The 24,599-nt window shown below is 42.6% G+C and overlaps 2 protein-coding genes across 3 annotated transcripts in view; one reads left to right on the forward strand and one right to left on the reverse strand.

The window, feature by feature from the left end:
• On the reverse strand, nucleotides 1-16,453 carry GPR161 (G protein-coupled receptor 161). Its single transcript, XM_029579093.1, has 6 exons — nucleotides 16,324-16,453; nucleotides 14,319-14,723; nucleotides 11,681-12,405; nucleotides 9,965-10,069; nucleotides 8,420-8,539; nucleotides 1-6,899 (listed from the first exon to the last, which is right to left on the reverse strand). Exons 2-6 carry the CDS (start codon nucleotides 14,678-14,680, stop codon nucleotides 6,661-6,663), a joined length of 1,551 nt encoding a protein of 516 aa, XP_029434953.1. The 5' UTR covers nucleotides 14,681-14,723; nucleotides 16,324-16,453; the 3' UTR covers nucleotides 1-6,660.
• Nucleotides 16,408-24,599, forward strand: part of TIPRL (TOR signaling pathway regulator) — a 25,734-nt gene continuing 17,542 nt past the window's right edge. The window contains exons 1-4 of one of the 2 annotated variants that reach the window (XR_003852928.1): nucleotides 16,408-16,658; nucleotides 18,110-18,289; nucleotides 21,323-21,422; nucleotides 23,717-23,852. Coding sequence is in view for 1 of the 2 variants with exons in the window: in XM_029579094.1 (XP_029434954.1) it covers nucleotides 16,555-16,658; nucleotides 18,110-18,289; nucleotides 21,323-21,422; nucleotides 23,717-23,848 (516 nt within the window). In the remaining variant the exon portion in view is untranslated. The remainder of the gene's footprint in view (nucleotides 16,659-18,109; nucleotides 18,290-21,322; nucleotides 21,423-23,716; nucleotides 23,853-24,599) is intronic. The other variant, XM_029579094.1, reaches the window with a different exon arrangement.

Here is a 24,599-nt window from a genome sequence, read left to right on the forward strand (position 1 = left end):
CATTTTGTATAAGTAAGAAATTATTTTTACTCATCCATGGAATAAACAAAGTACTGTTGTAGTAGTTTACTTAAAAAGGTAATGTACAAAACTGTATAAAAACAGCTAAAAGTATTCAGTCAGTGTCATACAATCTTATAAAAATACAAAAACACACATTGTTGAACAAACTTGCATTGCGTGTAGTTCCTCATGCATTATTCAGTGGCTTTGCAAATCTCAGGAAAGACATAAGCCATATCACTAAATCACAAGAAAAAGCGCCAGTGGTGGAGAGGTTGCTAATACCGCCACCTCCACCCATTATATTGTGCTACACAGGCTGAGTCAGAGAAGACATACGCTGGGGGAGGGGAGACTAAGTTTTACCACCACTTTTGACTGTGGACTTTGGATGAACCGGCTATGTTAAAGGTAATGCAGTACAACCTACAAATACTTGTACTTTGCCAACAAGAAGCGGGATGACTCACAATTCTGTAAATTGTCTTTATTTAACACTGTAAGTTTGTCTTCATCCTTTTGTTCTGTTATGGTAAAATAGCTTTTGTTTTAAAATCTGCTTCACAGCTACTGTAAATGAATTTAACTTTTCTGGGCAACAATGCTACATAAAAACCTTAACTATTTTAAATAAATTAACTTGAAATAACCTGGCTTGTAATTATACATGATAAACTACTATTAAGAGACATCATAGAAATCTACAGTAAGTGTCACAGGTACCATATAAAGATGCAATTCACTGTTCAATCACATGTTGAACATAGCAGATCACTTGCTGTATTTCGGAGAGTGTCTTGCATGCTTATATCATCCTGCACTGTGTACCTGGTGCTTGTCAAGCTTCCCTAACAAAAGTTTGACTTTTCTGTGAAATGTTAACCAGAATCTTTGTTCTCTCTGCTGTCACTTCCTTGGTGACAACTGCTAGTAAGGCAGACCATGACCAATGACCAATAGTATTTTGACACTCACCAGTTGGCAGTAATCACTTAAAATTGTACCACTAATGAACTAAGTTGGGATGGACTTGATGTGAAAAGTAGTGACAAACAGAGCTGCTTGTTCAGTCATTGTAAAACGATTTGCAACTTGAGAAATGTTCTAAACACCACCTTATCCTCCCAGACAAGTGATTTAGAATACTGTAAATAAAAATAATGTACAGATCAGTCCACAATACCATAAAGCTTTTCTTGGGAAGAAAAGGGAATTCAGTGCTTTATCTTAAAATGTCTATCCTATGTGCCCTGGTAAATCACGGGTTAAAGAAAGGGTGGGGGTCTGAGGTTTGCCAGTACTGAGACCCTTAAAAACTCCTCCGTACAGCAAACATGGGAGCAGAACGAAGAGCATGTGGCCTATCTAGTGTGACCTTCTCTACTCTTCTTTCCACTCCCTCACAGATGCCCTTTGCTTGTCCCATGCTTTCTTGAATTCAGACACTCTCCTGGTCTCCACTGGAAGGCTGTTCCATGCTTCCACCACCCTTTCTGTAACAAAATGTTTCCTTCCATTATTCCTCAGGCTACCCCCACTTTCATCCTCAGTCCAGAGCCTCCTTTCCATAGAAAGAGGTCCTTTTCCTGTACATAAATACCTTGAAGGTATTTAAATGTCTCTATCGTATCTCCCCATTTTGCTTGTTTAGACCTTTGTCTAGCCTACATGGGTTATGAAATAACATACTAAATGATGAGAGAAAGCGACCATTCAGCCCATGCAAGCTGTCCCCACTATGGATACGTCCCAGCTGCCAGCCACTGAATATGACCGCCTGCAAGATTTCGCATCAGCTAGGACATTTTTTTTTTTGTCTTTATCCTTTGTATGCCAACATCTTGGGGAAAAAGAGCAGGCATGATCCATGCTTAGCGTGCTCCAGCACCCTCCTTTTACCATGCCTAACCACAAAATTCAGTAATAATCTAAATACCCAAACAGCCCCCCAGAGGCCCAACTATATGTGTGCATGTATTTCCGTTAGAGTTAACTACAGAACTTGCAGCCTGCCACAGACCCAGCTGCTAGTCTCATTCTCTTAGCACAGTATGATCTAAATAGCTGCCTTTATTAGTAAGCCTGCCAGCGAGATAACTTGGTAAGTCAACCAATCAGGCCTCTCTTAAACTGCATTAGCTGCTTCCTGATTGCATGACCTGTACTCGCTCATATCAGACAACTAGCTCAAAGGGTTTGTATTTTTCTAATTTAAAAAATATGAACAGAATAGAAAGGAGTGGGTGGAGGTGGCATCTCACTCAGTTGAGAAGACCAACAGTTTCATTATCCAATTTCACAGAAAAAGAAGACTAGCATGCGATTTGGTTATTTCACAAATAAAATCAAATATAACAGATTTAAAAATCTCATTTGAAAATGAGAAATAGTGTTTTAAAAAAGTGCCTGTTTAAAATTATTAAAAACTATATTGATTAACTGTTTAATCATATTTTCAAAGTTGAATATCTCCAAGAACAGCAACACAAACCACAACATATCCACAAAAATACCAGCAGGGTAGGAAGAGCCAGTCTGCAAATGAACACAAAATTACTGAACTGAGCTGAGCTGAAAGCCTCCAAAATCTTTACTGTGAATCAGCCCAATTCAGTAATTTTGTTTTTCTTAGGTTCAATGCCACAAAATTATTCTACCAATCTGTTTTAAACATTAATTGCAAAATATTTACAGTAAGACTAATACTTATTAGTTACCATTCATTATTTTACATCCCTATTTGAATCTGAGACAACAGTTTCGCTGGAAAGTTTTAAAAAAATATGTAAGAAAGAACTGTTTCTACCTTTGTTCCAAAACTTTCAAGAAATTAAAACCATGGGCCAGATTCTCAGGCACAGTAATACAACTCAGATTACTGCAGTCCCTAAAAATGCCAAGAACCAAGACAAGGTAGAAAATTAGAGGCCCATAGCTGTTAAATACCAACAATAAAATACTGTATATTCTGAAATACTTGCCCATAGATTGAAAGCCATTATCCCAATATTGGTGGGAGAATCTCAAGTAGATTTTGTTAAAGGCAGATCATCCACAGACAACTTGTGTGCTGTGTTGTCAATGAAAGACCTGCAGGATCACAGGGTGAAATTATGCCTCCAAGTGGATAAAGTGTCCAATTAGGTAGAGTGGGATTACAAGCTAGAAAAATGTTTTATCCCCCCAAAAAAATACAGGCCCTAGATCCAAATCTTTGACGTGGGTCTAATGCAATGAACTACAACTGGGTCCATTTTGGCTCTATAGAGGAACAAGGCCTCTGCTCCAATTATTTTTTTTCTGGCACAAGATTAACATAAATTACACTATAAATCCATGATATACTCTTACAAACCCAGAAGGTCTGTAATAATGACCCCCAATCAAAACATTCTCAGGTCAAAATACAAAATGAACTGAAACAAGTCTGAAGTACTACCTCTGTCCTAGAATATTGCTGGCAAGATGGGACTTTAAATGGACTCATAAGAAACTGAAATATCTGGGAATACTCAGTTTGTGTTCCTATCACTCCAGAGTATAGATAAAATATAATCCAGCTTTAAAATCTGCAAAAAACTGGAAATACACATTATGGCGTAAAATGCAGTCCCATCAAAATGACAGCAGTACTGAAGCTGCCCTTCGTTTTTGAAATAGTAGCCTTACCCATGCCAATTTTCAAAAGGATACATGCATGCTTTAAACCAGAGCAAGTCTGGTCCTCGAGGGACGCAAACTCATCAGGTTTTCAGGATAGAGGTTTTCATGCACTCTGCCTCAGTTGTATGCATACCTATTTCATGCAAATTCATTAGACAGACCCCTGAAATCTGATTGGTTTGCAGCCCTCAAGGAGCGGAATTACCCACCCCACTTTAAACAACATATTTGGAGAACACTCCAAACCAGGCTCCATGCTAAGAAAGTTCAAGCACAGGCAAAGCTAAATTACCTAATATAGAATAATATTGGCACGCTCAATGTCAGCCTTGCACAGACTTCTGATGAGACACAAAGGAGGGCCCCTCCCTGGCTAAAACTGTTAAGCCAAACCAGTCTGGGGAAGGATCTTGATACTGTTTGAATAAGAAGGTAACCCCAATGTATCATTCCACACTGAAATATAATAAAGATACTCCAATGAGGAGGACTAGCAGGCCAGCAGACAATGAAAGGATGTCAAATACAGCAATCTGGGCTAATTGGAACAATATAATGGAGAGATGGGGAAGGCCATGTCTTCTCTTCTGAAGAGGTATTTCAATCTCCAAGGTCATCCTTACTTTAGGTAGCAGCAAATAAGAGATGCCTGTACTAAGATTTGCCTTTGGTCTCACTCCCATTGGAGGAATCCTTTTTTTCATTGTACAACCTTCTACTTCCAAGTTTTACAATGTACTCCTGGAAATAAAACATTTAATAAATGTAGTAAACCAAGTTAAAATCCCAACAGGGGACAAAATTGTAGGGTAGTTTATCGATTGAACAATGAGGGGGCATTTTTAAGAGCCACTAAGTTGCTGAAAGCGAAGTGTATCCAGTCCAAGACAGCAGCTAGATGGCATTGGACAACAACAAAACTACACAGTGCAGGAGTAAGTTCATACTAAGGAGGTTGGCAATATCCCGCATATACTGTGAAGCTGACCCCGTATTGTGGAATAGTGTGATTGAGGGGAGCCGATGACCAGTCAGTCTCAGAGCAGCAAGGTCCATGTTTTGCCTGCAGCCAGGAATGGGAGCAGAATTCCATATTTTTCATTGCACACCCAACTTTCCTTTGAATGCTCTCTTGTAAACGTTGCTGTCGGCCTGCGTGTGAACCAACACTGGATGCAGAGTGCCAGTAGCTGCCTCTTTTCTCAGAAATGCTCGAGGGAGTCTCTCCCCCCCCCCCCCCTGTTATCACTCAGCAAATATTTTGGCTCTTTCCCAAGAATTCTGTGCTGAACCCATTGCTAGCAGCCAGACAGGAAGGCATCTGCCCTCAGATGAGGCACAGTGCTGCGACCTCCTCTGATCTGCTAGAGCATGGAAGACTACTCGCTCATAGTGGGTTTAGTAACGACACAAGTGGCGATCCCCACAGGCATAGTACGGAACCATTTCCTTTCACCTGCATGTCTCAAATGGGTCAACAGTCTTTACAGCATATCTTTCATCTCCCTTTAGCGAGGGGGGTCATTGCATTGATGAGTGCCACCATCCACACAGAGGGACTGTCATGCTTCTTAGTCCTCATTGGTCCATCCCACAGCATGCTTCTTGTACTGGAGGCCCTTCTTCCTCTTTAGGAGATGAGTAAGAGGGGACTCCTTTCTCTAAAATCTCCAGTTAAGTTTCTTGCAGTTCCTGAGGGTGGGTTATTTCAAACCCACTGTTGCCTGGATAACCCATTTCAAGGGGGTAATCACCCCTTTACCTTACATCTCAAACTTCAGTAATCAGGAACTGCAAGAAAGTTAAAAAAAAAAAATAACGTAATAAAGGAGGGACTGGATCGCTCAATAGATTAGCACAGGCTTGCAGAGTCTCACCTCTAAACTACTAGTATAAATCTGATAATACATTACCATATGCCAGTATTTGACCTTTAGGAAATGCTTTGTTAGTCTCAGACCAGGTCCCAGTGAACAGGTATCCACGTCAATTAACACCATCAGCATTTGGCACAAATGACAACACCTACTGGCATTCTCCGACCAGGCCTGGAGGCTGAATTACTCTCTCACCCTGAGCTGGTCAGTCCACAATAGCCCTGAAGCGCACTGGCAGGGGAGTGTGGGGATCTCACACTTCCTGTGCTGAACCTGGGCTATAGATAAAAATGGAAAATCCTATGCTTTCAACCTGATACCTCTGTCAATCATTAAACTCACAGAAATTAAATATTTTTAAGAAAATGTACAGTATTAATTTGTTGAGGAAATGAGGCTTTTAAAGTACTCTTGTGATCCAATTGGAAAGTGGACCCTGGAATGTAAGAAGTGAACGTTACAGCCCTAGTGAAATGCATGGAGTAGAACTGGTTTCACAGGCAGAGTCCCCTTAAGCAGGTCATACTCTGTTCTTTGCCGCTGTTATCAGGATAGGATATGGTCCATGGGTAAAACACTGAATAAATACACTTGTACCTATCTCCCATTCTACATGAATTGGTCCTGGTTATATAGATCAGAGCGATCTCAAGTTCCACTGTCTGCTGTGAACTCCATAAAACCAAGTGGTTCTGGCATCAAAAGGAGATGCAGACCATATTGTTGATTGGGGAGGGGAGGTGATATGTGGTTCTCATGAGGGAAGATGAATTAAATTCCATATTGGAAGGGGAGGAGGAATAATTTTCAGTGCTGAAACCCCAACAACAAAAAGGTCTTTCCTCATCACTGAGCTTTGAGAGGAAGATACTCTTAAAGAATTAAGAGGGCCTCACATGCCAGATAACACTGCTACCTGACTGACTGCTGTTTTCCCCACCATCTGTCACTGGAAGATCATCATTCAGGGTTCAGAACATACAGCCAATTTCTTAATACCACAAATGAGGTTCTTTTTTTTGGCAAGTACCTGGTCCTGCCCCAGCCCTGGCCAGGGAACAGAAATCTTACAATGGTCTGTTGTGCGGGATTCCTCACTGCTCATCCAGCGGCCTGGCTAGATGTTGCCTTCCTCAATACTTTGGAGTTTTTGGGTGGCCAGCGACCTGCTGCCTCGCCGTACACCAGCACTGCCTGGCACAGAGCGGACAGGCAACAGGACCCCTGGCAAAGCCTCGTCCCCAAACAAGGCCAACTTCGCATCACTTTCAATAACCCTTGCCAGACTGGCGGCGTAGCTGTCCAAAGACTTGTGCACGTCTGCATTGACCTGGAGAACGCAGGCTTTGGCAGCTTCTGTAAGAGAAAGGAATACAATACAGCAGGCAGAGTTAAAGACAGCTGCAATGATTTTAACAGTCACGGCTTTTCTGTCAGTTTTGTAAGTGTACAGAGGAATAGGCTGTGGCCGTTGCATTGCACCAATTCACATTCTGGGGTAATTTTCTAAAGGTTTCAGTGCATAAAATTGGAAGTGGCACGTGTAACTAACGCCTATGTACACAAGTTGTATTTTGCAAAAGCCTGCTATAAGCAGGTACTAGCAATGTCACACACAAACTTCAAGGGTGCAGTTCAGGGGCATTCCAGGATGCGATTCCGAAATGCGTGCACAATTTTAAAGTTTTTAAAAGAGAAATAAAAAGCTGGCTTTTTAACAAAGCATATATGGAACCCAGCTAAGTTTGTTTTTAACTATCGAAGTTTTAATACTGTATTTTTACTACTTTTGTTATTTTATACTGTATGTACCATTTTTGAGAGAGATTGTTTTAGCAAAACAGAAAATGGAGCTATGCGAGACTGATGGCAAAACTAACCAATACTTTTATCCTATTCTTTTACTGCTCTTTTATGCTATCAGCTCCTGTTTTAATAATTTAATGCTTTTACATAATGCTATATTTATATGCTTTTATCTTTTATTATGAGCTTGTTTTATTTTATACTTATGTATTTATACTCTTAATTTTCTGAACCGTTGTGATGGTATAACTGAATGATGGTATATAAAAATCTGTTAAATATAAATAAATAAATTTAGGATTTTCTAAGTGACAGATGGGCATATTACCAAATTTAGACACATGATTTTACACCTGCTAAGTAAGTCATGGAAGTGAAATCGCACTTGTCAGCTGTCCGCAGTTTTCAGATGTGGGATCAGGGTGAAGTGGTGGAGGTGTTGAACTGGTGATTACAAGTATGTGCACAGGTATTTTCCTAAAATTACACAGCATATTTTATAAAATAACTGCCTCCACATCTAACCTGCAGTAATTATGCACGTTATGATTATTTTGCATAAAAAATGTGCACATATTTGTTATAAAACAAGTGTAGAAAGTATGCGCATACCGAAAGGGTGCATATTTTTGGGGTGATAACATGGTATTTCTTATAGGCATAACGCTCCCCGCACCCACTCCTGCATGCATCTGCTGGCTTATGCACGCTATTGAAAATTACCTTCCATATGTGTAATAAGAGACAGCATAAATAACCAGTCTAACCATCTGCTTGCCTGCCATCTGGCCCAAATTCCTTGAGGCAGACAATGCTGTTCACAGCCCCTGGCAAAGGAGATCCACACTCTCTCACTGCTGACACTTATTGTAAGCTCAGAAAGCAATACTGGAAGTAATTTATTACATAAATTGTATTATCCTCGGCCTTAGATAATCGTGGCCATGATATGGAAGGGGAACTTGCAAGGTGATTCTCTTAAGAAAAGCCTTAGTGGGTCATCACTTCTGAACAGTCTTAGAACATCATAATTGTGGGCCGCAGCCCTGGGCTGAATAACACAGGAATACCTTTCATCTGCTCCATTTCATCTTCAAAAGTGACGGAGCTTCTCCTCTTACTGGGGTACATGCCATGTGGATGCTGGGCCCCATCAGAATTACAGTCCTCAAGCAGCATGACATCAGTACCTAAGAATGGTATGGAGATCAGAGAGAGAGAAAGGAATACGGTTATAGTAATGCCGGTGTTCCTGTATTTTTCTGCTATGCAAAGTGCTTTACAAGAGAGGGACTGGGCCACGCTCTTCTCCTTCTTCTAAAGATCAATGATCTACTGTAGTGCATGGATCCCTGTATTAAAAGGTACAGTCACGCAGCGCCACAAGCAGAGAACACCCAAGCTGTCTGCCCACGAACAAGACCCCACTTCATGGAACCTGCTCTCTATCCCTGCGGGTTCAGAAGAAGGGGCCTCGACCTTTGTTTGTATTTCTGCTTCACCAGACACTGGAGTCCCTTCCTCTCTCGCCATGCTAATCGATAAGGGTAAGAGGCCAGCAGAATAAAGCTTGCTCTCAGATTTTTGTTTTGAAGAATGGATTTTGCTTCCTTGTCCAGACAAAATCTGGAACTGCCCAACACAATTAAGACTTGATAGGAGTTGGGGGGGGGGGGGGGGGGTTGTGCATAGAGGGAGTACCATGTGAGCTGTGAATGCCTTTGTTAAATTTGTGTAGTGTAATAGGGAAGCGGGTGGACCCAAAAATAAGTTGGGTGCATAAATCCCTCCCCCTCAATTGATTTCTTTTTTTTTTTAACACTTCTTTTGGTTTCTTCAGTTTGAAAGTGATTGCTGTGGTGATATCCTGCCGTTAGGAATTCTGGACTTTAGAAAATTGAGAGATGCAAAAATGTCTACAAAGGAGTAAATCTCCAAATCCTTAGGCATTACACAATAAGAATTTTGCAGGCTAGGAGCACCTGTAGAGAAGAGCGAATAAGGACCTAGAGAGCAGGAGGCCGTCCGCAGTGGGCTCCTGTGGCTGAGGCTTCATAGCCCACATCTATTTCTCATTTTTTAGATTGGAAGCCACAGCTAAAGCCAACCAGCTGAAGTTGTGCAGCTTAGCCTCCGCTTAGGCTGAAAACAGACTTTATGTACACCGAAACGCCAGGGCAGGAAACCTTGGAGCTTTTAAAATGCCACACTAGAATTAACCACTTTTTGAACTATCTACAGAAAAGTTGCAAAGTGATAGATTTTTCACAGACCACAAAGCAAATTGAACCAAACCAAATCTCTGTGACCGAGCCCTCCCCTATTAACTCACCCTTGAGTTGTCTGAACGTTTGTGGGAATCAGGGCCATTTTTCACTAAGAGAAGGGTTGTGATTTAGGGTTACAGTGATAAATAATTTAGTTTCACACTCTTAGTGGTAGAAGCAGGAATGGTTCTCTCCTGCCTCACTGCACTCTCCCATATTGGCTATGGAATGCAAGTGAGAAAAAAAGATTTTGTAGAAATCTCTGTTCTTGTTAAAATTCCAAGCCAGGGGTCATAATAAGCACAGCAGGAACACGCGGTGAATGCAACATGCAGAGCAGGCCGTTACCTGAGTCCTGAGAGAAGCTGAAGCCAGTGTCTCCTGTACTGCTGCTGTGACCGAGCTGCTGCCCACTCGTCATCATGGCTGTGAGGTGCGGAGATAAACCCAAGTCTGGAAAACAAAGGACAGTGCTAATCAGAGAAATCCATTCTCTCCTCACCCGTTTCCTTTTCCTCAAACCTCAGGGCCCTTTTCTGTTTTCATACTGAATATGTGGTATCCTTCTGAAGCCTGGCAGCAAGCATCACCAATTACAGATGCCACCTCATGCTAATATGTGGGAATCTGATAAATAAAGCACATCTGAATGATTCCTATAACCTGCAGCCAAACTGTTTTCAAAAATGGGACCTGAGGGCCTCATCACACTTGCAGTTGCTAAGCCACTTACCCTAAAGGGAGCAGGATTCTACCCTGCCTGTGGTTGCTGGGGTCACTGTCATCTTCCTTTCCACAGGTGACTAAAGTGGCAATATTTCTTTTGATGTTCAGCGAAAACTCCAGACTTTTTTCTAGCAGTGCAGTTCTGACCACTCATTTATTTATTTATTTATTTATAGTTTTTCTATACTGGCATTCGAGATTAGAAACCCCATCATGCCGGTTTACATATAACAAGAGGGTGTGAACAAAAACGGAACATAAACAAGTGCGAAGAGATAAAGTTACATTACAACAGGGTCATATAACTGGGGAGAGAATTAGAGTAAGATAATTGAGTAGTAAAGATTAATTATTTACATTAATTATTTACATAATATTGTGTAGTCTCTTATAAGATGTTGCTGTCATTCAATTGGGATCTGGGAAGGCTTGCTTAAATAGCCATGTCTTAGGCCTTTTTCTGAAAGTAGGAAGGCATGGTTCTTGTCTTAGATCCCTGCCACATCGTTCTTTACAGGCCCTCCCCTAGCTTTGAGATTCAGAACAAACTTCAAGCCATCAAATCCCATCCAAAAAAACAAACGATTGCGTACTGCTGACATTATCACTGGCCCAAGCTAGCATATCATGACTCTGTCCTGTTTGTTCCATTAGGACCACACTGTCATGCAGCTCAGACATTTCATCATCACTCTAAAGCTGAAACCACTGACAGAGGGCACCTGGTATGATGTATCATGGGGGAGAAGTATTTTATAAAGTTATTCCTGTAATGATCGGAGTTTCTTTTGTGTCAAGCATGCTCAGCTTCCACCGCCAGCCCCAAAATTCATACTGGCTCCTATGAATAAGCAAGAATACCCTGCTACAGCTCCTCAGAGGAGAGGTGTTGGGGGGGGGGGGGTCAGAAAGCTGACAGGGAGGTAAAGAGGTCCTGGTGCTTATGCCCTCTATCTGATATAGGGGGTTCCTTGCCTTAATGTTGGCTGTAATCACGGATACAATTTAACAGCATTTCTCTCCAAAGTGCTGGAGATTATGTAATAAGACAGAATACGACAAAAGTGGAAGATATTTTTCTGAACTCAGACTTCTTTGTACACAGGGAATTTTGCGCTTATTCAGACTGTAAAATCTGATTTCAGATTTAGCCACCTCTTCAGAAATAGCATCCCTAGTCTTGTTAATAGTTTAGTACCTGTTTAACATCGCATCCAACAGAGGGCACCAGCCACAGCACGGTGCTTCTTAACACCATTGCAGGGCATTGGTTCATTAGTGGCTCAGATGAAAGAGCCCCTTTTGCTCCTCCTGACATACTAGATCATTGTTTCTTACCTGTAATTCTATTGGAGATGCTAAACATCCTGGAAGTCCTGGTACGCTGAACAAATGATTCCCGGTAATATCGGTCCCCAAAGCACATCCCCAGTAACTCCTTTCGAACCGTTTTGTTCCAAAATCCATAAATGAGTGGGTGACAGATGGCACTCATAAAAGACAACCACGTGGCTAGCGTCTCCAGCAGCGGTGAGACACTGTTCCTCCCCCAGAGTGCCTCCGAGCTGATTACTATCATGTAAGGTCCCCATGTAATAGCAAAAGCACCAATCACAACCAAAATAGTTATTAATGCTTTGCACTGATTGGCCGAGTACACAACTCCTGGGAGGGCATTGCGTTTGCTCCCGGAAGAGGAGGTAGACGTGCTGGAGTTTTTCCTCCCATTCCTTTGTGCGTCTTCTTGGACAATCACCACGGTTCCACAGTGGATCTTACGTGCTTTAATCCTTGCCACCCGAAAGATGAACCCATAACAGATCACCATCACCAGGAAGGGCAGTAGGGCACACCAAATCTGCCAAAAGGCTGTGTACCCCACTTCCTTGTGCCAGGCGGCCACACACATCCACTTAAACCGATCAAACTCCAGCGTGGACCAGCCGAAAAGGGGAGGAAGGCATCCTATGAGAGAATGCAGCCACACATACATGATGGCAACCACCACACGGTTTCCAGTGATCTTCATAGGATACACCATCGGGTACAAAACAGCGTAATATCTGCAGGAATGAGATTAAAGATATTGGTGTAAAAGTACTGTGCAATTCATTATTATACCAATACAGCAATAACATACCTGGTCACAAAGGGCTGTGCTCCCTTTACGGTGCATAGTTTTGCAAGTGCCAGCACCAGGCATGACTGATTGAGGGCTGAATCACTGCACTGGAAAGGGGAGGCTGAAAGCAGAGAGCGAAGGAGAGGAGAAGGGAAAAGAGAAGCAGAGTAGAAAGATGGATGGAGATCAAAGGAAGGGAAGAAATGCAGATACAGAGCTAAACAATCAAATATGTAGAATAAAAGACATGAGAAAGGCATATTTAGCAGGGGGTGTATCTAGGGTGATATCAGCTTTGAAACCTGACTCCATCTCCCATTTGCTAGCAGAGGAACACATAACCCACTGGTACTAAGTCCATCTGGCTACAAACTAGGAAACAGATATGTAGAATAAAAGACATGAGAAAGGCACATTTAATATATTTTCAGAATAAAAGCAAATCATTAAAATCATCCTTTTTCATTCTGATAATTCATTCCCCAGGAGATACAGGAGAGAGTCAACTATCATACCTGGTACCTCCTTACTAAAATGGGAAAAAATAAGCACATTTTTCCCCATCAGCATTCTTACTGTGATTTATTTAGTTCTGGCTGTCCTCTTTCAGTGCAATAAAATATGTAGAAGGGAAGTCCAAATAATATAAGACGTCCTTGAAATACTGGTAATCATCTCTAGCACAGAAAACTGACTCCAGTGAAGGGACTTTATTCAACAAAAGTTAAGCAAAATGATTAGCAATTAACTTGTCGGAAATGGGGGCATTAGATCCCAGCATGCTCAGTCAAATAGATGATTATATATAAACGTCTCAATCATTTACCCCACAATCAAAATTTGCAGAGGCAAAAAATATTTTTGTTTGTTTGTTTTTTTTTAACTATTGCAAGTAAAATCAGTAGCTAGTCTTAAAAGGATCCAAAAGACCCACAAGTCCTCTTTTCTGGCATATACCTGCCTCATGCGACATTCTGTTTCAGCAACATATCTTTAGCTTCTTTCAAAAAAATAAATCCAGATAGTACTGCATTTGGAGCACATGAAAATACCTTTTTCAAGACATCTGATTATCCAATAATTGTATTTATATTCTGCCTTTTCTAATATCTCAAAGCAGATTACATTCAAGTACTGTAGGTATCAAACCAATCCTCAATTAGTCTGCATAATCAACTCTCCACTATATTAAGGGTTAAAGATCTTGAAAGCTCCTGCTATTCAGTCACTCCTGCCAGGGCAGCTGCAGAATCCCATACAAACTTCACAAGCATGAATACCTCGTGATCTAACCAGTAAACTCAGGCAAAGAAGGGTTTAAAAGCAGGGAATCTGACTGTAATAGAAGGGGCAAACCTTTTATTCCAGAGAAATAGGATGATACAAGAAATAAAATCTAGCAAAAGAAAAAAAAAATGATTTAAGACTGAAGAAGAGATGCTAATAGAAGTAAGAAACAGATAAACTGATTGTGGAGACTCTGATGCTGCTACATTAAACAGATAGGGGGTCAATTCAGTTCACTAGGTACTATGAGTGATACTCAAGGAATATTTTAAGACTCCCATTACATTGCATTTTGATCCATTCCAACTTTTAACGTGTCCTCAATTCACCTGAGAGGTTTTTGTAACCTGTAAAGGCACAGCTCAGGGTTTCTTACCTGTTGAAGTGGAGCTAATGAAGCTTGTAGTAAAAGTTGGAATGGCTTAAAATATTATGCAATGGTAAGCTTAAATATTCCCTGCACAGAATATACCCTAGGTTGTGAGATATCATGCTAGGATATACACACAGCACCACTCCACGGTGCCAGTCATGGTAGAAAGTGTTATTTCTCCCAGCGCAGCTCACCGATCGATAGCAATGATCCCCAGGGTCAGCATGCTTGCAGAACTGATCAGTAGGTATAGCAGTGCCGAGAAATGGCACCAAACCACGCCAAAGATCCATTCCCTTCTGATGGAGCTCGTCACCACAAATGGCAACACCAAGATAGACAGGAGAAAGTTCGACAAGGTCAGACTGAAGACGAATTTGTTGCTTAGTGTGAGAAGATAAGACTTCTTGTAGAGGGTAACAACAATCACAAGGTTAGCCAGGCAGACCAGGACACTGATGACGATGATAATGATGGACTCGGTGACCATGACAGCCCCATCTTCCTCCACAGTGCCGTTCCTTAGCTTCTCTGTGCCGGAAGAGTTGCTGCTCATTGTAAAGCCATGCAGTGAAGAGCAGGAGGCACATGCTGGGCATCTGAAATGATAACAAAATGTGCTTAAGGAATGAGGTGTGGCTAGGGATTAAAGCTCAGAATTTGCCAGTTAGGAAACCTCCTAGAATGCAAACTCAAATCCTTACTGCAGCTTTAAAGAATTGTATACAACTGAGGCCTGAATAACATCACTTTTCATTGACATTTCTTGTGTGTATCATGAATTACCTACATAACATTAAGGTGCAGTTCTTTACCATTATAATTTTGACAATTATTGTTATCTGTATATATTTATCTCTGTATATTGACAATAAGTCTTCAGGTATAATTTGCATGCCACAGAGTTCATCCTCTACTGCACTAGCTCCCAATCCTATCCTGGAGGACTCCCAGCCAGTCAGATTTCCAGGATATCCAGCTCAGTCAGAACCAAGGTTGGGATCTGGTGCCAGGAGCCTCCATTCCCAATCTTGGTTCCAGCTAAGCTGGAAGTACAAAGGAGAAGGAAGATCTGGTGAGTCAAAAAAAATGCACTATACTACAATGAAAAAAGTAAAACAATAGATTAAAAATACAAATTGTACTAGAGCAGTGGTTCCCAATTCTGCCCTGGGAGACTCCCAGCTGGTCAGATTTTCAGGATATCTGCAATGAACATGCATGAGAAAGATCTGCTTACATTGCCTCTATTGCATGCAAAGTTATCACATGCATATTCATTATACTGCAAACCAATTTCAATACAGAAGACATTTTTTCAACTGCTGTGTTCAAGTTTTTAAACCAGCTATTTGAATGGGAAGAGCTTGTAACGTGCATTTACACGGGGGGGAGGGGGGTTATGTTACAATTTTTATGGATTTTACGCTCCCAATTAATGGTAAGAAATACAACCTCTAACGAAGTGAAAAGATACGAGGCTGGTGCTGCAATCAGAGAAAAAACAAATCTTAATTTAAAAATAGATCTAAATTAGTCTTCACAGTACCTGGCAGTGCAGAGTTTCGATTTCTAATAGACAAAGTATATATGTTTACCTTAAATAACCAAAAAATTATACATATATTATTGTACTGCAATCGCAGCAAACTGCTTCCAAATTTCAGAGGTTAACAAGCCAGCTGATGGTTTTCTAGCTTGGAGACTTAGCGGGGATATGGCTGAAAACAAAGGGCAGACGCAAGCAGAGGTGGTAGAGACAAGAGAATGTGATTTATATGAAAAGAAAAGAAAGAGTCAAGTGATGCTGCAGAGTTTGAGGATGCGCTGCCTGTTCCCTCCATTATTTGGGCATTTCATAACAATATTATAAAAATACTTATTTGGCAATAATATACTCCCAAGTTTTTGCATACCATGGGATATTACCGCCGATGTTATATAAATGTGCAACCTATATAGTAGAGCTTTAGCCGCTTATATTGTGGATGCATGGCTATATTATAAAGACCGTGCTAGCAGAGGAGATGCTACACCCTCGGGCAGAGGTCAGGGCTGCCACAGACACCCAGGGATACGGGGTAGTGCAGGGGGCTAGGGGCTCTTTCCCGTTGTGCCCGGGGACCCCGCCCCACCTCGCTCGGTGGTCCTATCCATTGTCTGCTTTTGCGGCCCATCCCCGGAGTCCCCTCCGCTCACCTGCATCCCTTGCGCCCCGCACCGCCGCCGCCAGCTCTCTCCGTCTCATCCTCCAGCGCTGGCTTCTGGGGCGCGCGGCCGCTGCCGTCCGGCGTTCCCTGATGACGCCATAGGCAGCCGCCGGGCGCGGAGTGATTCTGTCAGAAGGAGGCTGATGATGGACGGAGTTTCGTGCCCGCTGAGCCCGCGCTAGCCACGGCTTCCTGCACACCAGGGGCCCGTGCAGCCGCCATGATGATCCACGGTTTCAGAAGCAGTCACCAGGACTTCACCTTCGGGGCCTGGACACTGACTGCGTCCAAAACCCACATCATGAAGTCCGCCGACGTGGAAAAGTAAGCGAGGCCTGATATGGGCGGGTTGTGCGCCCTAGGGAGAGCTACCTGCTACCAGCCCTTCCCTCCCCGGGGACTCTGGGCTAGGGTTTCCTAACCTTTTCAAACCCAAGGCACACCTACATTGAAAAAATCTTATGTGACATACCATCATCCTCCATGGGGCAGGCAGTGTGGGCATGGAGAGGACTCATAGTTAAGCTAGGGAAACAACGAAAATTCAAATTTTAAAATAGGGAAAGGATGGAGTACTAGTTACGATGGGCTAATTTCATTTGAATACAAGTGCAGATGAAGGGAGAAGTCTGTGTGATATGAGCAGCCAGATCAGTCAGTTACTTTAGTTGCCGCATGGGGCTGCCTGAACCTTCACAGCTGCTGCTCCCAGCACTCAGCATGAGTTGCATCTGGTGCTCAGTGTATGTTCTACTTGTCTCACTCAGCATGGGGCTAAGGCAGAGGCTGGAAGGAAGCACAGTGGGCCTGATTTTCAAAAGCTTTTACTCGAGTAGGTGGGCTCTTGAAAATTACTATAGTGTATGCCATTGAATTGTCCATAGGATTTACTCGCACAAGTGCCCTTTACTCCAGTAAATGGCTTTTGAAAATTGCTATGATAGTAGTTACATTTACATGTGCAATTCCTCCTGAAAATTACTCCTATGTATCTTGCACAAAACAAGGCTGAGCTACCCATACTGTACATGCTGCCCATTATTATATTATTATTTATGCTATCTACTCCTCCATCGATGCCGACGGTTTCCATTACTGGCACTGTCTTTACTCATGTTGCTGCTATAACATCCTACTACATTTCTCTAGTCTTTTACTGTACCTGTCAAAAGGAAAGGACTTCCTTCCCGCACCTTTCAAATTATTTGTAAACCGATGTGAGATGTAAATCGAACACCGGTATATAAAAAGAAACAAATAAATAAATTATCACATTCCAGAGCTTCTGTTGTAGCTAGGCAGAAGAGGCATGCTTGATTACTCGTTCTCAGAAAGGAACTGCTAGTGACTTTTGTGAGGTGCTAAGAGCAGAGCCCAGGTGCTGGTCTGGAGCTGAGCATCATGCAGTGGTGATTTTTTCGTGGCACAACTGATCAGGTCCGAAGGCACACTAGTTGAGAAACACTGCTCTGGGCTGTGTTATTTTCCTTCCAACCCCTTGGGAAGTCCAGCCTGTGTCGTCGTCCCTCCCCTCCGCTCTCCAGGATTCTGAATTGTGTTTTTCCTGTTCTCCTCTGGGAATCTGTGCTGTATTCTCCCTTCTCAGTGAGAGCATGTACTAGTAGAAGGATATTCTAGATTTATGCCATTTTGGATAGATGTGCTTTATGTTGCAGTATCCCAGGGTGTCCATATACAGGAAGAATGTTCTGTATTTTAAGAAACATAAATAGCAGTTTTCAGTGTTTTGGATTTTTTTAATGTCTTGTGCACAGGCTGGCTGATGAGATGCACATACCTGCACTCCCCGAGATGATGTTCGGAGACAATGTCCTCAGAATTCAGCACAGCTCCGGCTTTGGAATTGAGTTCAATGCTAAAGATGCTCTCAAGTGTGTGAACAAGTATCAAGGCATGCTGAAAGTGGCCTGTGCAGAAGAGTGGCAGGAGAGCAGGTGAGAACTAGTTTGAATTCTGAAAGCCGGTAAGATATTAGAGTAAAGTTATGTACATAACTTTATCTAGATATTCAGGTAATTGCTAATGAATAAGTCTGTCACTGAATATTAGGACAACTAACTTTAGTTGGACAGCCCTTAAAGTTTAGCCCCTGCATCTGGAACACCCCCAGCACCACGTCTAATTATCTGGATAAATTCTGTGCACACAATGATGTGAATTTTCAAAGGGATTTTATGTGCAGAAATATCATTTATTTGTTTATTCATTTAAAAATAAATTTATACTGCTACTCAATAAATCATAGCAGTTTACAGCCATGCCACACATAATAAAATACACAAATACACTTATGTATATATAGCCTTGCCGCACATTATAAAATACTTAGGTATATACAGCCATGTCACACAATAAAATACACTTATGTATAAATAAAATATATACACACACAATAAAATACACTTATGTATAAATAAAATATATACACATAAGTAGCATGCACGCACATATATACTATTTTTTTATATTTACATTTTTTTATGTTCAATATGTTTTATTAAGTGATACATAGAATGCACAAAAATCACAATCAACGAAAGATAACATGCGAACGTTATCATAGAATTTGTGGTAACCGATTAAACCTAAATATATGATCACTGTTTTTCCCTGATTAATCTTCGCCTCCACTCACCCCCCTGATCACCGCAGCCAGCCTCAGAACAGTGTAACCCAGGTACGTTGTTCCTTTGCACCTCTGGGATCCACAAATGCACCAAAATAAAATGCGTAGACTGCAGCGATCCATCCCCTACTATTTCCCCCCCCCCCTCCGACCCCCAAGAGGTCCATCCTGAATGATTCATGTCACTTTCCAGTGGAAACACTGAGAGGAGAGGATCACCTTGCTGGTGGCTGAAAGGAATCAGTAAGTTTTTGCTTGGGACATTGACATTGACTTTTTTAAAAGTATTGGGGCAAAGTTAACTATTTGGGAATATTATTTAGTGTGTTTGTGTGTTTGTGCCTTTAATAGTCAGGCAGTGAATAAACAAGTTAGACTGTTTGCATTTTTAGTCAGTCAATAAGGTAGCAGTAGGTTGGCAGTGAATAAATAAACAAGTTAGACTGTTTGTATTTAGTCAGTCAATAAGGCAGCAGTAGGTAGTGTGTTTATTTTTTAAAAGTCTGCCTGACTATTAAAGTGTCCTCCAGACTTTTAAAGAGCTAAGTGTTTTATTTAATAATAACTGAGTGCATTGTATTGAAAAACAAAACAAAAAACCACCAAAAAAAAAACCCCCACAAAAAAGTAGCCAGAAGCTAGAAATAAGCTAGGAGCAGTATATACCAAAGTAAAAAAGTTGAATAGTTCAGCTCAGTTACTCACCTTGGAAAGGTGTTGAGGGTAGTGTGATTAGGTTTGAATAGGGAACAACATTTGTTAATCAAGGGAGCTGTGAGACACTCAGGCTGACTAACTAAGTGTGAAGATTGTGTGTTTTGTGAATAGATGCTATTGTGTGTTAGTGAATAGGTGCTATTCTTTGTTAATCAGCACAGCAGTGAGTCACTCAGGAAATCTAACTGAAAGGTCACGCAGGAAATCTAACTGAAGTGTACATCTCCTAAGGGATTGTTTTGCACTAATTTACTTTAGAAGCACATTATAATATTTCCAGTGCGAAAAAATGCATAATCTTAGCTCTTGTCCAGCTGATACAAAAGCTAGCTGGGCAAAGTCTTTGAATATCCAGAAGAATCATTTTAAGCCGTCATATTGCAAGGGCAGCTGAGGGGAGTGGGGGAGATATTTAAGGCAGGCACTTGACGTTTGATGAGCCCGAGGACTTTCTCTGGGACGGCAGGAAGGAAGTGGAGGCCTGCTGATGGAACGGATGAAGCAGGAGAGCATTGTATCAGGACCCAGATACCTGATCCTAAGGTGAAGCTGAAAGAATGAGGTCGTGGAAGGTGGGATAAAAAATGAAAGGAGACCCACCTCCGTCTATCAGTACTTTTGGTTAGAGACATGTTGTGGACATATGGGGGTAATTTTATAAAAGCCCGCATACATTTGTGGGCTATTACTTCGTGTGGAGAAGGTTTCTGGGGAGAATTTACATGCAGGCTTTTTAAAATACAAAAATGTGTACGTAAATGCAAACCCTACCCAGATTCAGCACCCCCCTCCTCCAAAACACTTCTCCCCGATGTGATTAAAATTGCCCCCATACAGGATGTGCACATGTAATATTGTACACACATCAGCCAGGTAGTTTTCAAAAGAGCCATTTCAATGGATAAAACCCTGTTTTACCCACAGAAGTCCTTTTGAAAATTACTGTCAGTGTGTTTGTGTTTCTGGGAAAAGAGAACAGCGGTACACTGTAAGGGAGACATACAGGGGTCTAGCCTTGGAGGAGATTTCCTTGGCTAGAAAAACTTCCCTGTTGACGTGGCCTGATTTGCAAGGGTGCATGAGACAAGACTTAGTGTAACCCATCCTACACTAATCCACTTTTCATTTCTCTTTCCATTTTCTGCCATCTCCCCATGACAGTTCCATGACGTTACAGATTTTCTTGCTGGTGAGGAAGGTCTCTTCTGAGAGTGAACCCCTCAGCAGTGCTTTTCTGTCAGCTGGGATTGCCCCAGTGGTGGCCTTCGCCTTGACTTCCACCTGGAGCAGCCCAAGAATATCACCTCCGTGACTTTCTTGAGCCTCTCCAGAAAGGAAACTGAAATGCATCTCCTGCACTGTTGTGGAGTCCTGGGGTGGGCCTGCCTGAATCGCACCTTTTGATTGTATTCCCTCTTTCTTTGTTACTTCCTTTGGCAGACTCTTCCACTGTGAAAAGTAGCTCTGCCCGCTTCACTGAGCATCTCCAGCTCCTGCAAGCCCTCTCCAAGTCCAGTGATTATGCTTGCTTTACTTCCCAGCCCTGAGAACACCAGACTTCTGTTGCATGATTATTTCTACTCTTACCTTGGGTTGAGTGATTCTTTCTTTATTTGTAAACCAGGTCCGAACCTGAGCACTCCAAAGAAACTGTTAAACCCTATGACTGGACCTACACCACAGATTATAAAGGAACGTTACTTGGGGATAGTTCAACTTTTAAGGTAAGCAGTTAATGATCTAGTGCCCTGTAGGTGCGTTTTTTGACACTGCATTGTGAGATGTTAGGCAGAATGACTCTAGCATTCCAGAAAGGCTGCAGTGTCGGAGTAAAACACAACCTGACAAAGCTAAAGTGCTGTAGGACATTTTTGAGCTTTGTGATGTATTTACCCACACAGTTCAGCATAGGTATAGTATGGGTAAAAGAGCACCCATTATCCAAGCATACTGGCACTGACCAAAGCTGCAGTGGAACTGAATATTATCCAATGGCTATTGAAGGACTGAACCGTGCCCAGCATAATGGGTAATGGTCTAGTTGGACATCGTCTAGTGGCACATGGATCTCTCCTCCCTCCCCATTTGGCTGCCAGTCCAGTCCCATTCTATCCTAGCCATCAGGCCTAAGGCCTTGCCCATTCCCCAGCCTGGCCTTTTCTCTCGTGCCCTCATCCCATCTCTCTGGTGAGGCCTTTGCCGTTGGTGCCTCAGGTCTGGAGCAAAGCAAACTGTAGCAAAAGTTGCCTCTTCAGTGACCGAGTGCTTTCCCCACCACCAGCTTCTGACCCTCCACCCCTCCATCCCTGAGAAATGCAGGCTGTAAACAGGTGGGGAAGCTGTAATGGTGCTAGGGCCATCAAGCGAGCACATGGGTTTACCGCACGGAGTACATGCCCAGCCTGCCTGAAGCTGGCTACCTAAAGTTACAATGAATTTGCTGGCAGCAGAACAGGCTCTCAGATTTTTTACCTATGTGCAAGCAGTGGTGATGTGGAACATAATATCAGTCCCTATAGAATATTTTTCCTAAAGGAACAGTGTCCCCAAAAGGATGGAATTTGTACTCTAGTGTGACATTGTGGTGGGATATTAGCCCTTCTCAGACCTTGTGCCTCTCAGCACACCTAGGAAGGGTAAGGCTAGAAGACCGCGCGTAGCGGTGGAGTCTGGGCATTACTGGTCATGTGCAGACTTTACTGCTCGTTTTCAGAGCGATTTTTATGCGCACAAAACGGCTCAGAAAATAAAGTCCCTTAGTACATGCACAGGGTACACACAGGAAGGGTATGTCTGCTCTTAGCAGCAAGCAGGTTCTCTGTATAAACTTTCACATGGACTCCTGACAATGCAGAAGTCTGTTGACGTGGCATGATTTGGCACCTCTCTGCCTTGAACGCCTGCTGTAAGTGCAAGTAAAGGTACACATGTAATGGGGTTACACACACCCCCACTTGGGCTATTTTCAGAGTCTAACCCCCCCCCCCCCCCCCCCCCCCCGCAGCGCTGTGATGATCTGTCAAGCCTTGCCAATCGGCTGAAAACCAGGAGGCTAACTCACTGCAGTCCGATCGACTCGCCAGATGTGCAGTACTGTAGTGCAGCAACTGGACCTTTGATACTTGTGTTAACTGCCCTTTCCCCAACACAAATGGCCTCAGCAGAAAATTAAAAAAGAAATCCTGCCAGGCAGCTCTCTGTGAAATAAAAATTTTCAGCTTGGACACCTCAGCTATCCCGTTTTGTGGGGGTTTTTTAATTTATTGTTTATAACTTTCAGACTATACATAAAGAGGTCCATATTCCGCCTCTGTGCAGCTCGGCCAGTTAAGCCAGATAACGTAATCCAGCTAACTTAGCTTATGTATTCAGCAGTGTGGCCACACCGCAGAATATATCCGGCTATCTTAAAGTCAGCTGGGGAATTTTATCTGGCCAACTTTAGGACAGGTGGACAAGCTGACCAGAGTTAGCGGATTACTTAGCTGGCTAGCTCGCCCCCTCCTCTGACTTGTCCAACCACGTTTTAGCTGGATAAAGAATTACCTGGCTAGAATTGAGCTGGATAAGAGCCCAAATACTCATTTAGCTGGACAACTTCTGCGCTATCCAGCTAAATGCTTCTGAATATGGACCTCAATGGCAATAGCTGCTCAAACGAAAGTTACAGCGCATCTAAGCACTGATACCACATCAAGCCAAATAATCTTAGAAGTCCTGAATCATCAGTCGGTTCGCCAGTAAAAGAGGAATGTCCTCTTGAAGGAGAGCGCAAAGCAAATCTCCTAATCCGATCTGTTCCCCCTCCCCCCTCGCTTTAGGGAAGGTTTCAGGGGCAGGGGAGATTCATTCTTGGGTTCTCCTCCGCATGGATGATTAATAGACATTAACCATGGCGCTGTGGCCTGGGCTGGCTCCTCGGATCCTGCTCCCTCTGTCCCCGTTACCTTGGGAGACGTTCTATTCCAGTTCCACCCCGCTAACCCTTCTTTCCTAAACTCGGCCTTTTTTTTTCCAGGTTGTTCCAACCACTGATCGGATCGATACGGAGAAATTAAAAGCTCGAGAACAGATTATGTTTTTTGATGAAGTGCTGCTCTTTGAAGATGAGCTTCATGATCATGGCGTGTCCAGCCTCAGCGTAAAGATTGTGGGTATAATTGCTTTGTGTGTTTGCCCATGGCCTCCCCTTCCTCTTTTTAACGAGATGAGCGCTGATGAGGAAATACCCAGAATAATACTCTCTTCTTAATGCTGGTAGTTTACGCTTCCGGCATGGCTGTAAGAACAGCACTGGAAGCCGCCAGGTGATCCCAGCAGCAAAAGTACGGTACGGGTGGGGGAAATTAGAGGAAGAAGACCCTGCCAATCTTATTTCGGCAATCCGGGGCTGGGGGCAAGGAAACCCCAGACCATTTCTGTTTTTTTAAAGTTTGATTGGAGAGGCTTGGCAGTGCCTGTTTTTTAGAACTCTGGGTAGGGATTGCTAAATTGGGCTGCCAGGCCCATGAGAGAAAGAGAGACTTTTTTTTATTTTAAGACAGTATCATTACTGAAGCAGCTAATATTCTTTTCAGTACAGCCGGTTAAGCTTAAAGTTACCCTGAGACATGTTCTCGGATAACTTTTAGCACTGTTGCTGCAGCCGGCCAGAGTTGGCCCCCAAAAAACCCTTATTCGGCTAATTCCAAATATCAGAGCTGGATAAGTTTCCTAGCAAGCTGATCTCCACCCAGACACCCCTTATTCAGTTAAAGTTTAGTCAGATAAGTGCCAGCGATATGGAAAGGTCGGCATTTAGCCAGATATCTCCCAGGCTGTCCAGCTTAAATGCCTTGGGACATTGGCCTCGTTGCTTAAAGATGTGCTGGCGTTTTGGTAACAGATCTTTGTAACTCCGT

Source organism: Rhinatrema bivittatum, chromosome 15 (genome assembly GCF_901001135.1).
Source record: "Rhinatrema bivittatum chromosome 15, aRhiBiv1.1, whole genome shotgun sequence".
In the NCBI taxonomy this organism is placed as follows: Eukaryota; Metazoa; Chordata; class Amphibia; order Gymnophiona; family Rhinatrematidae; genus Rhinatrema; species Rhinatrema bivittatum.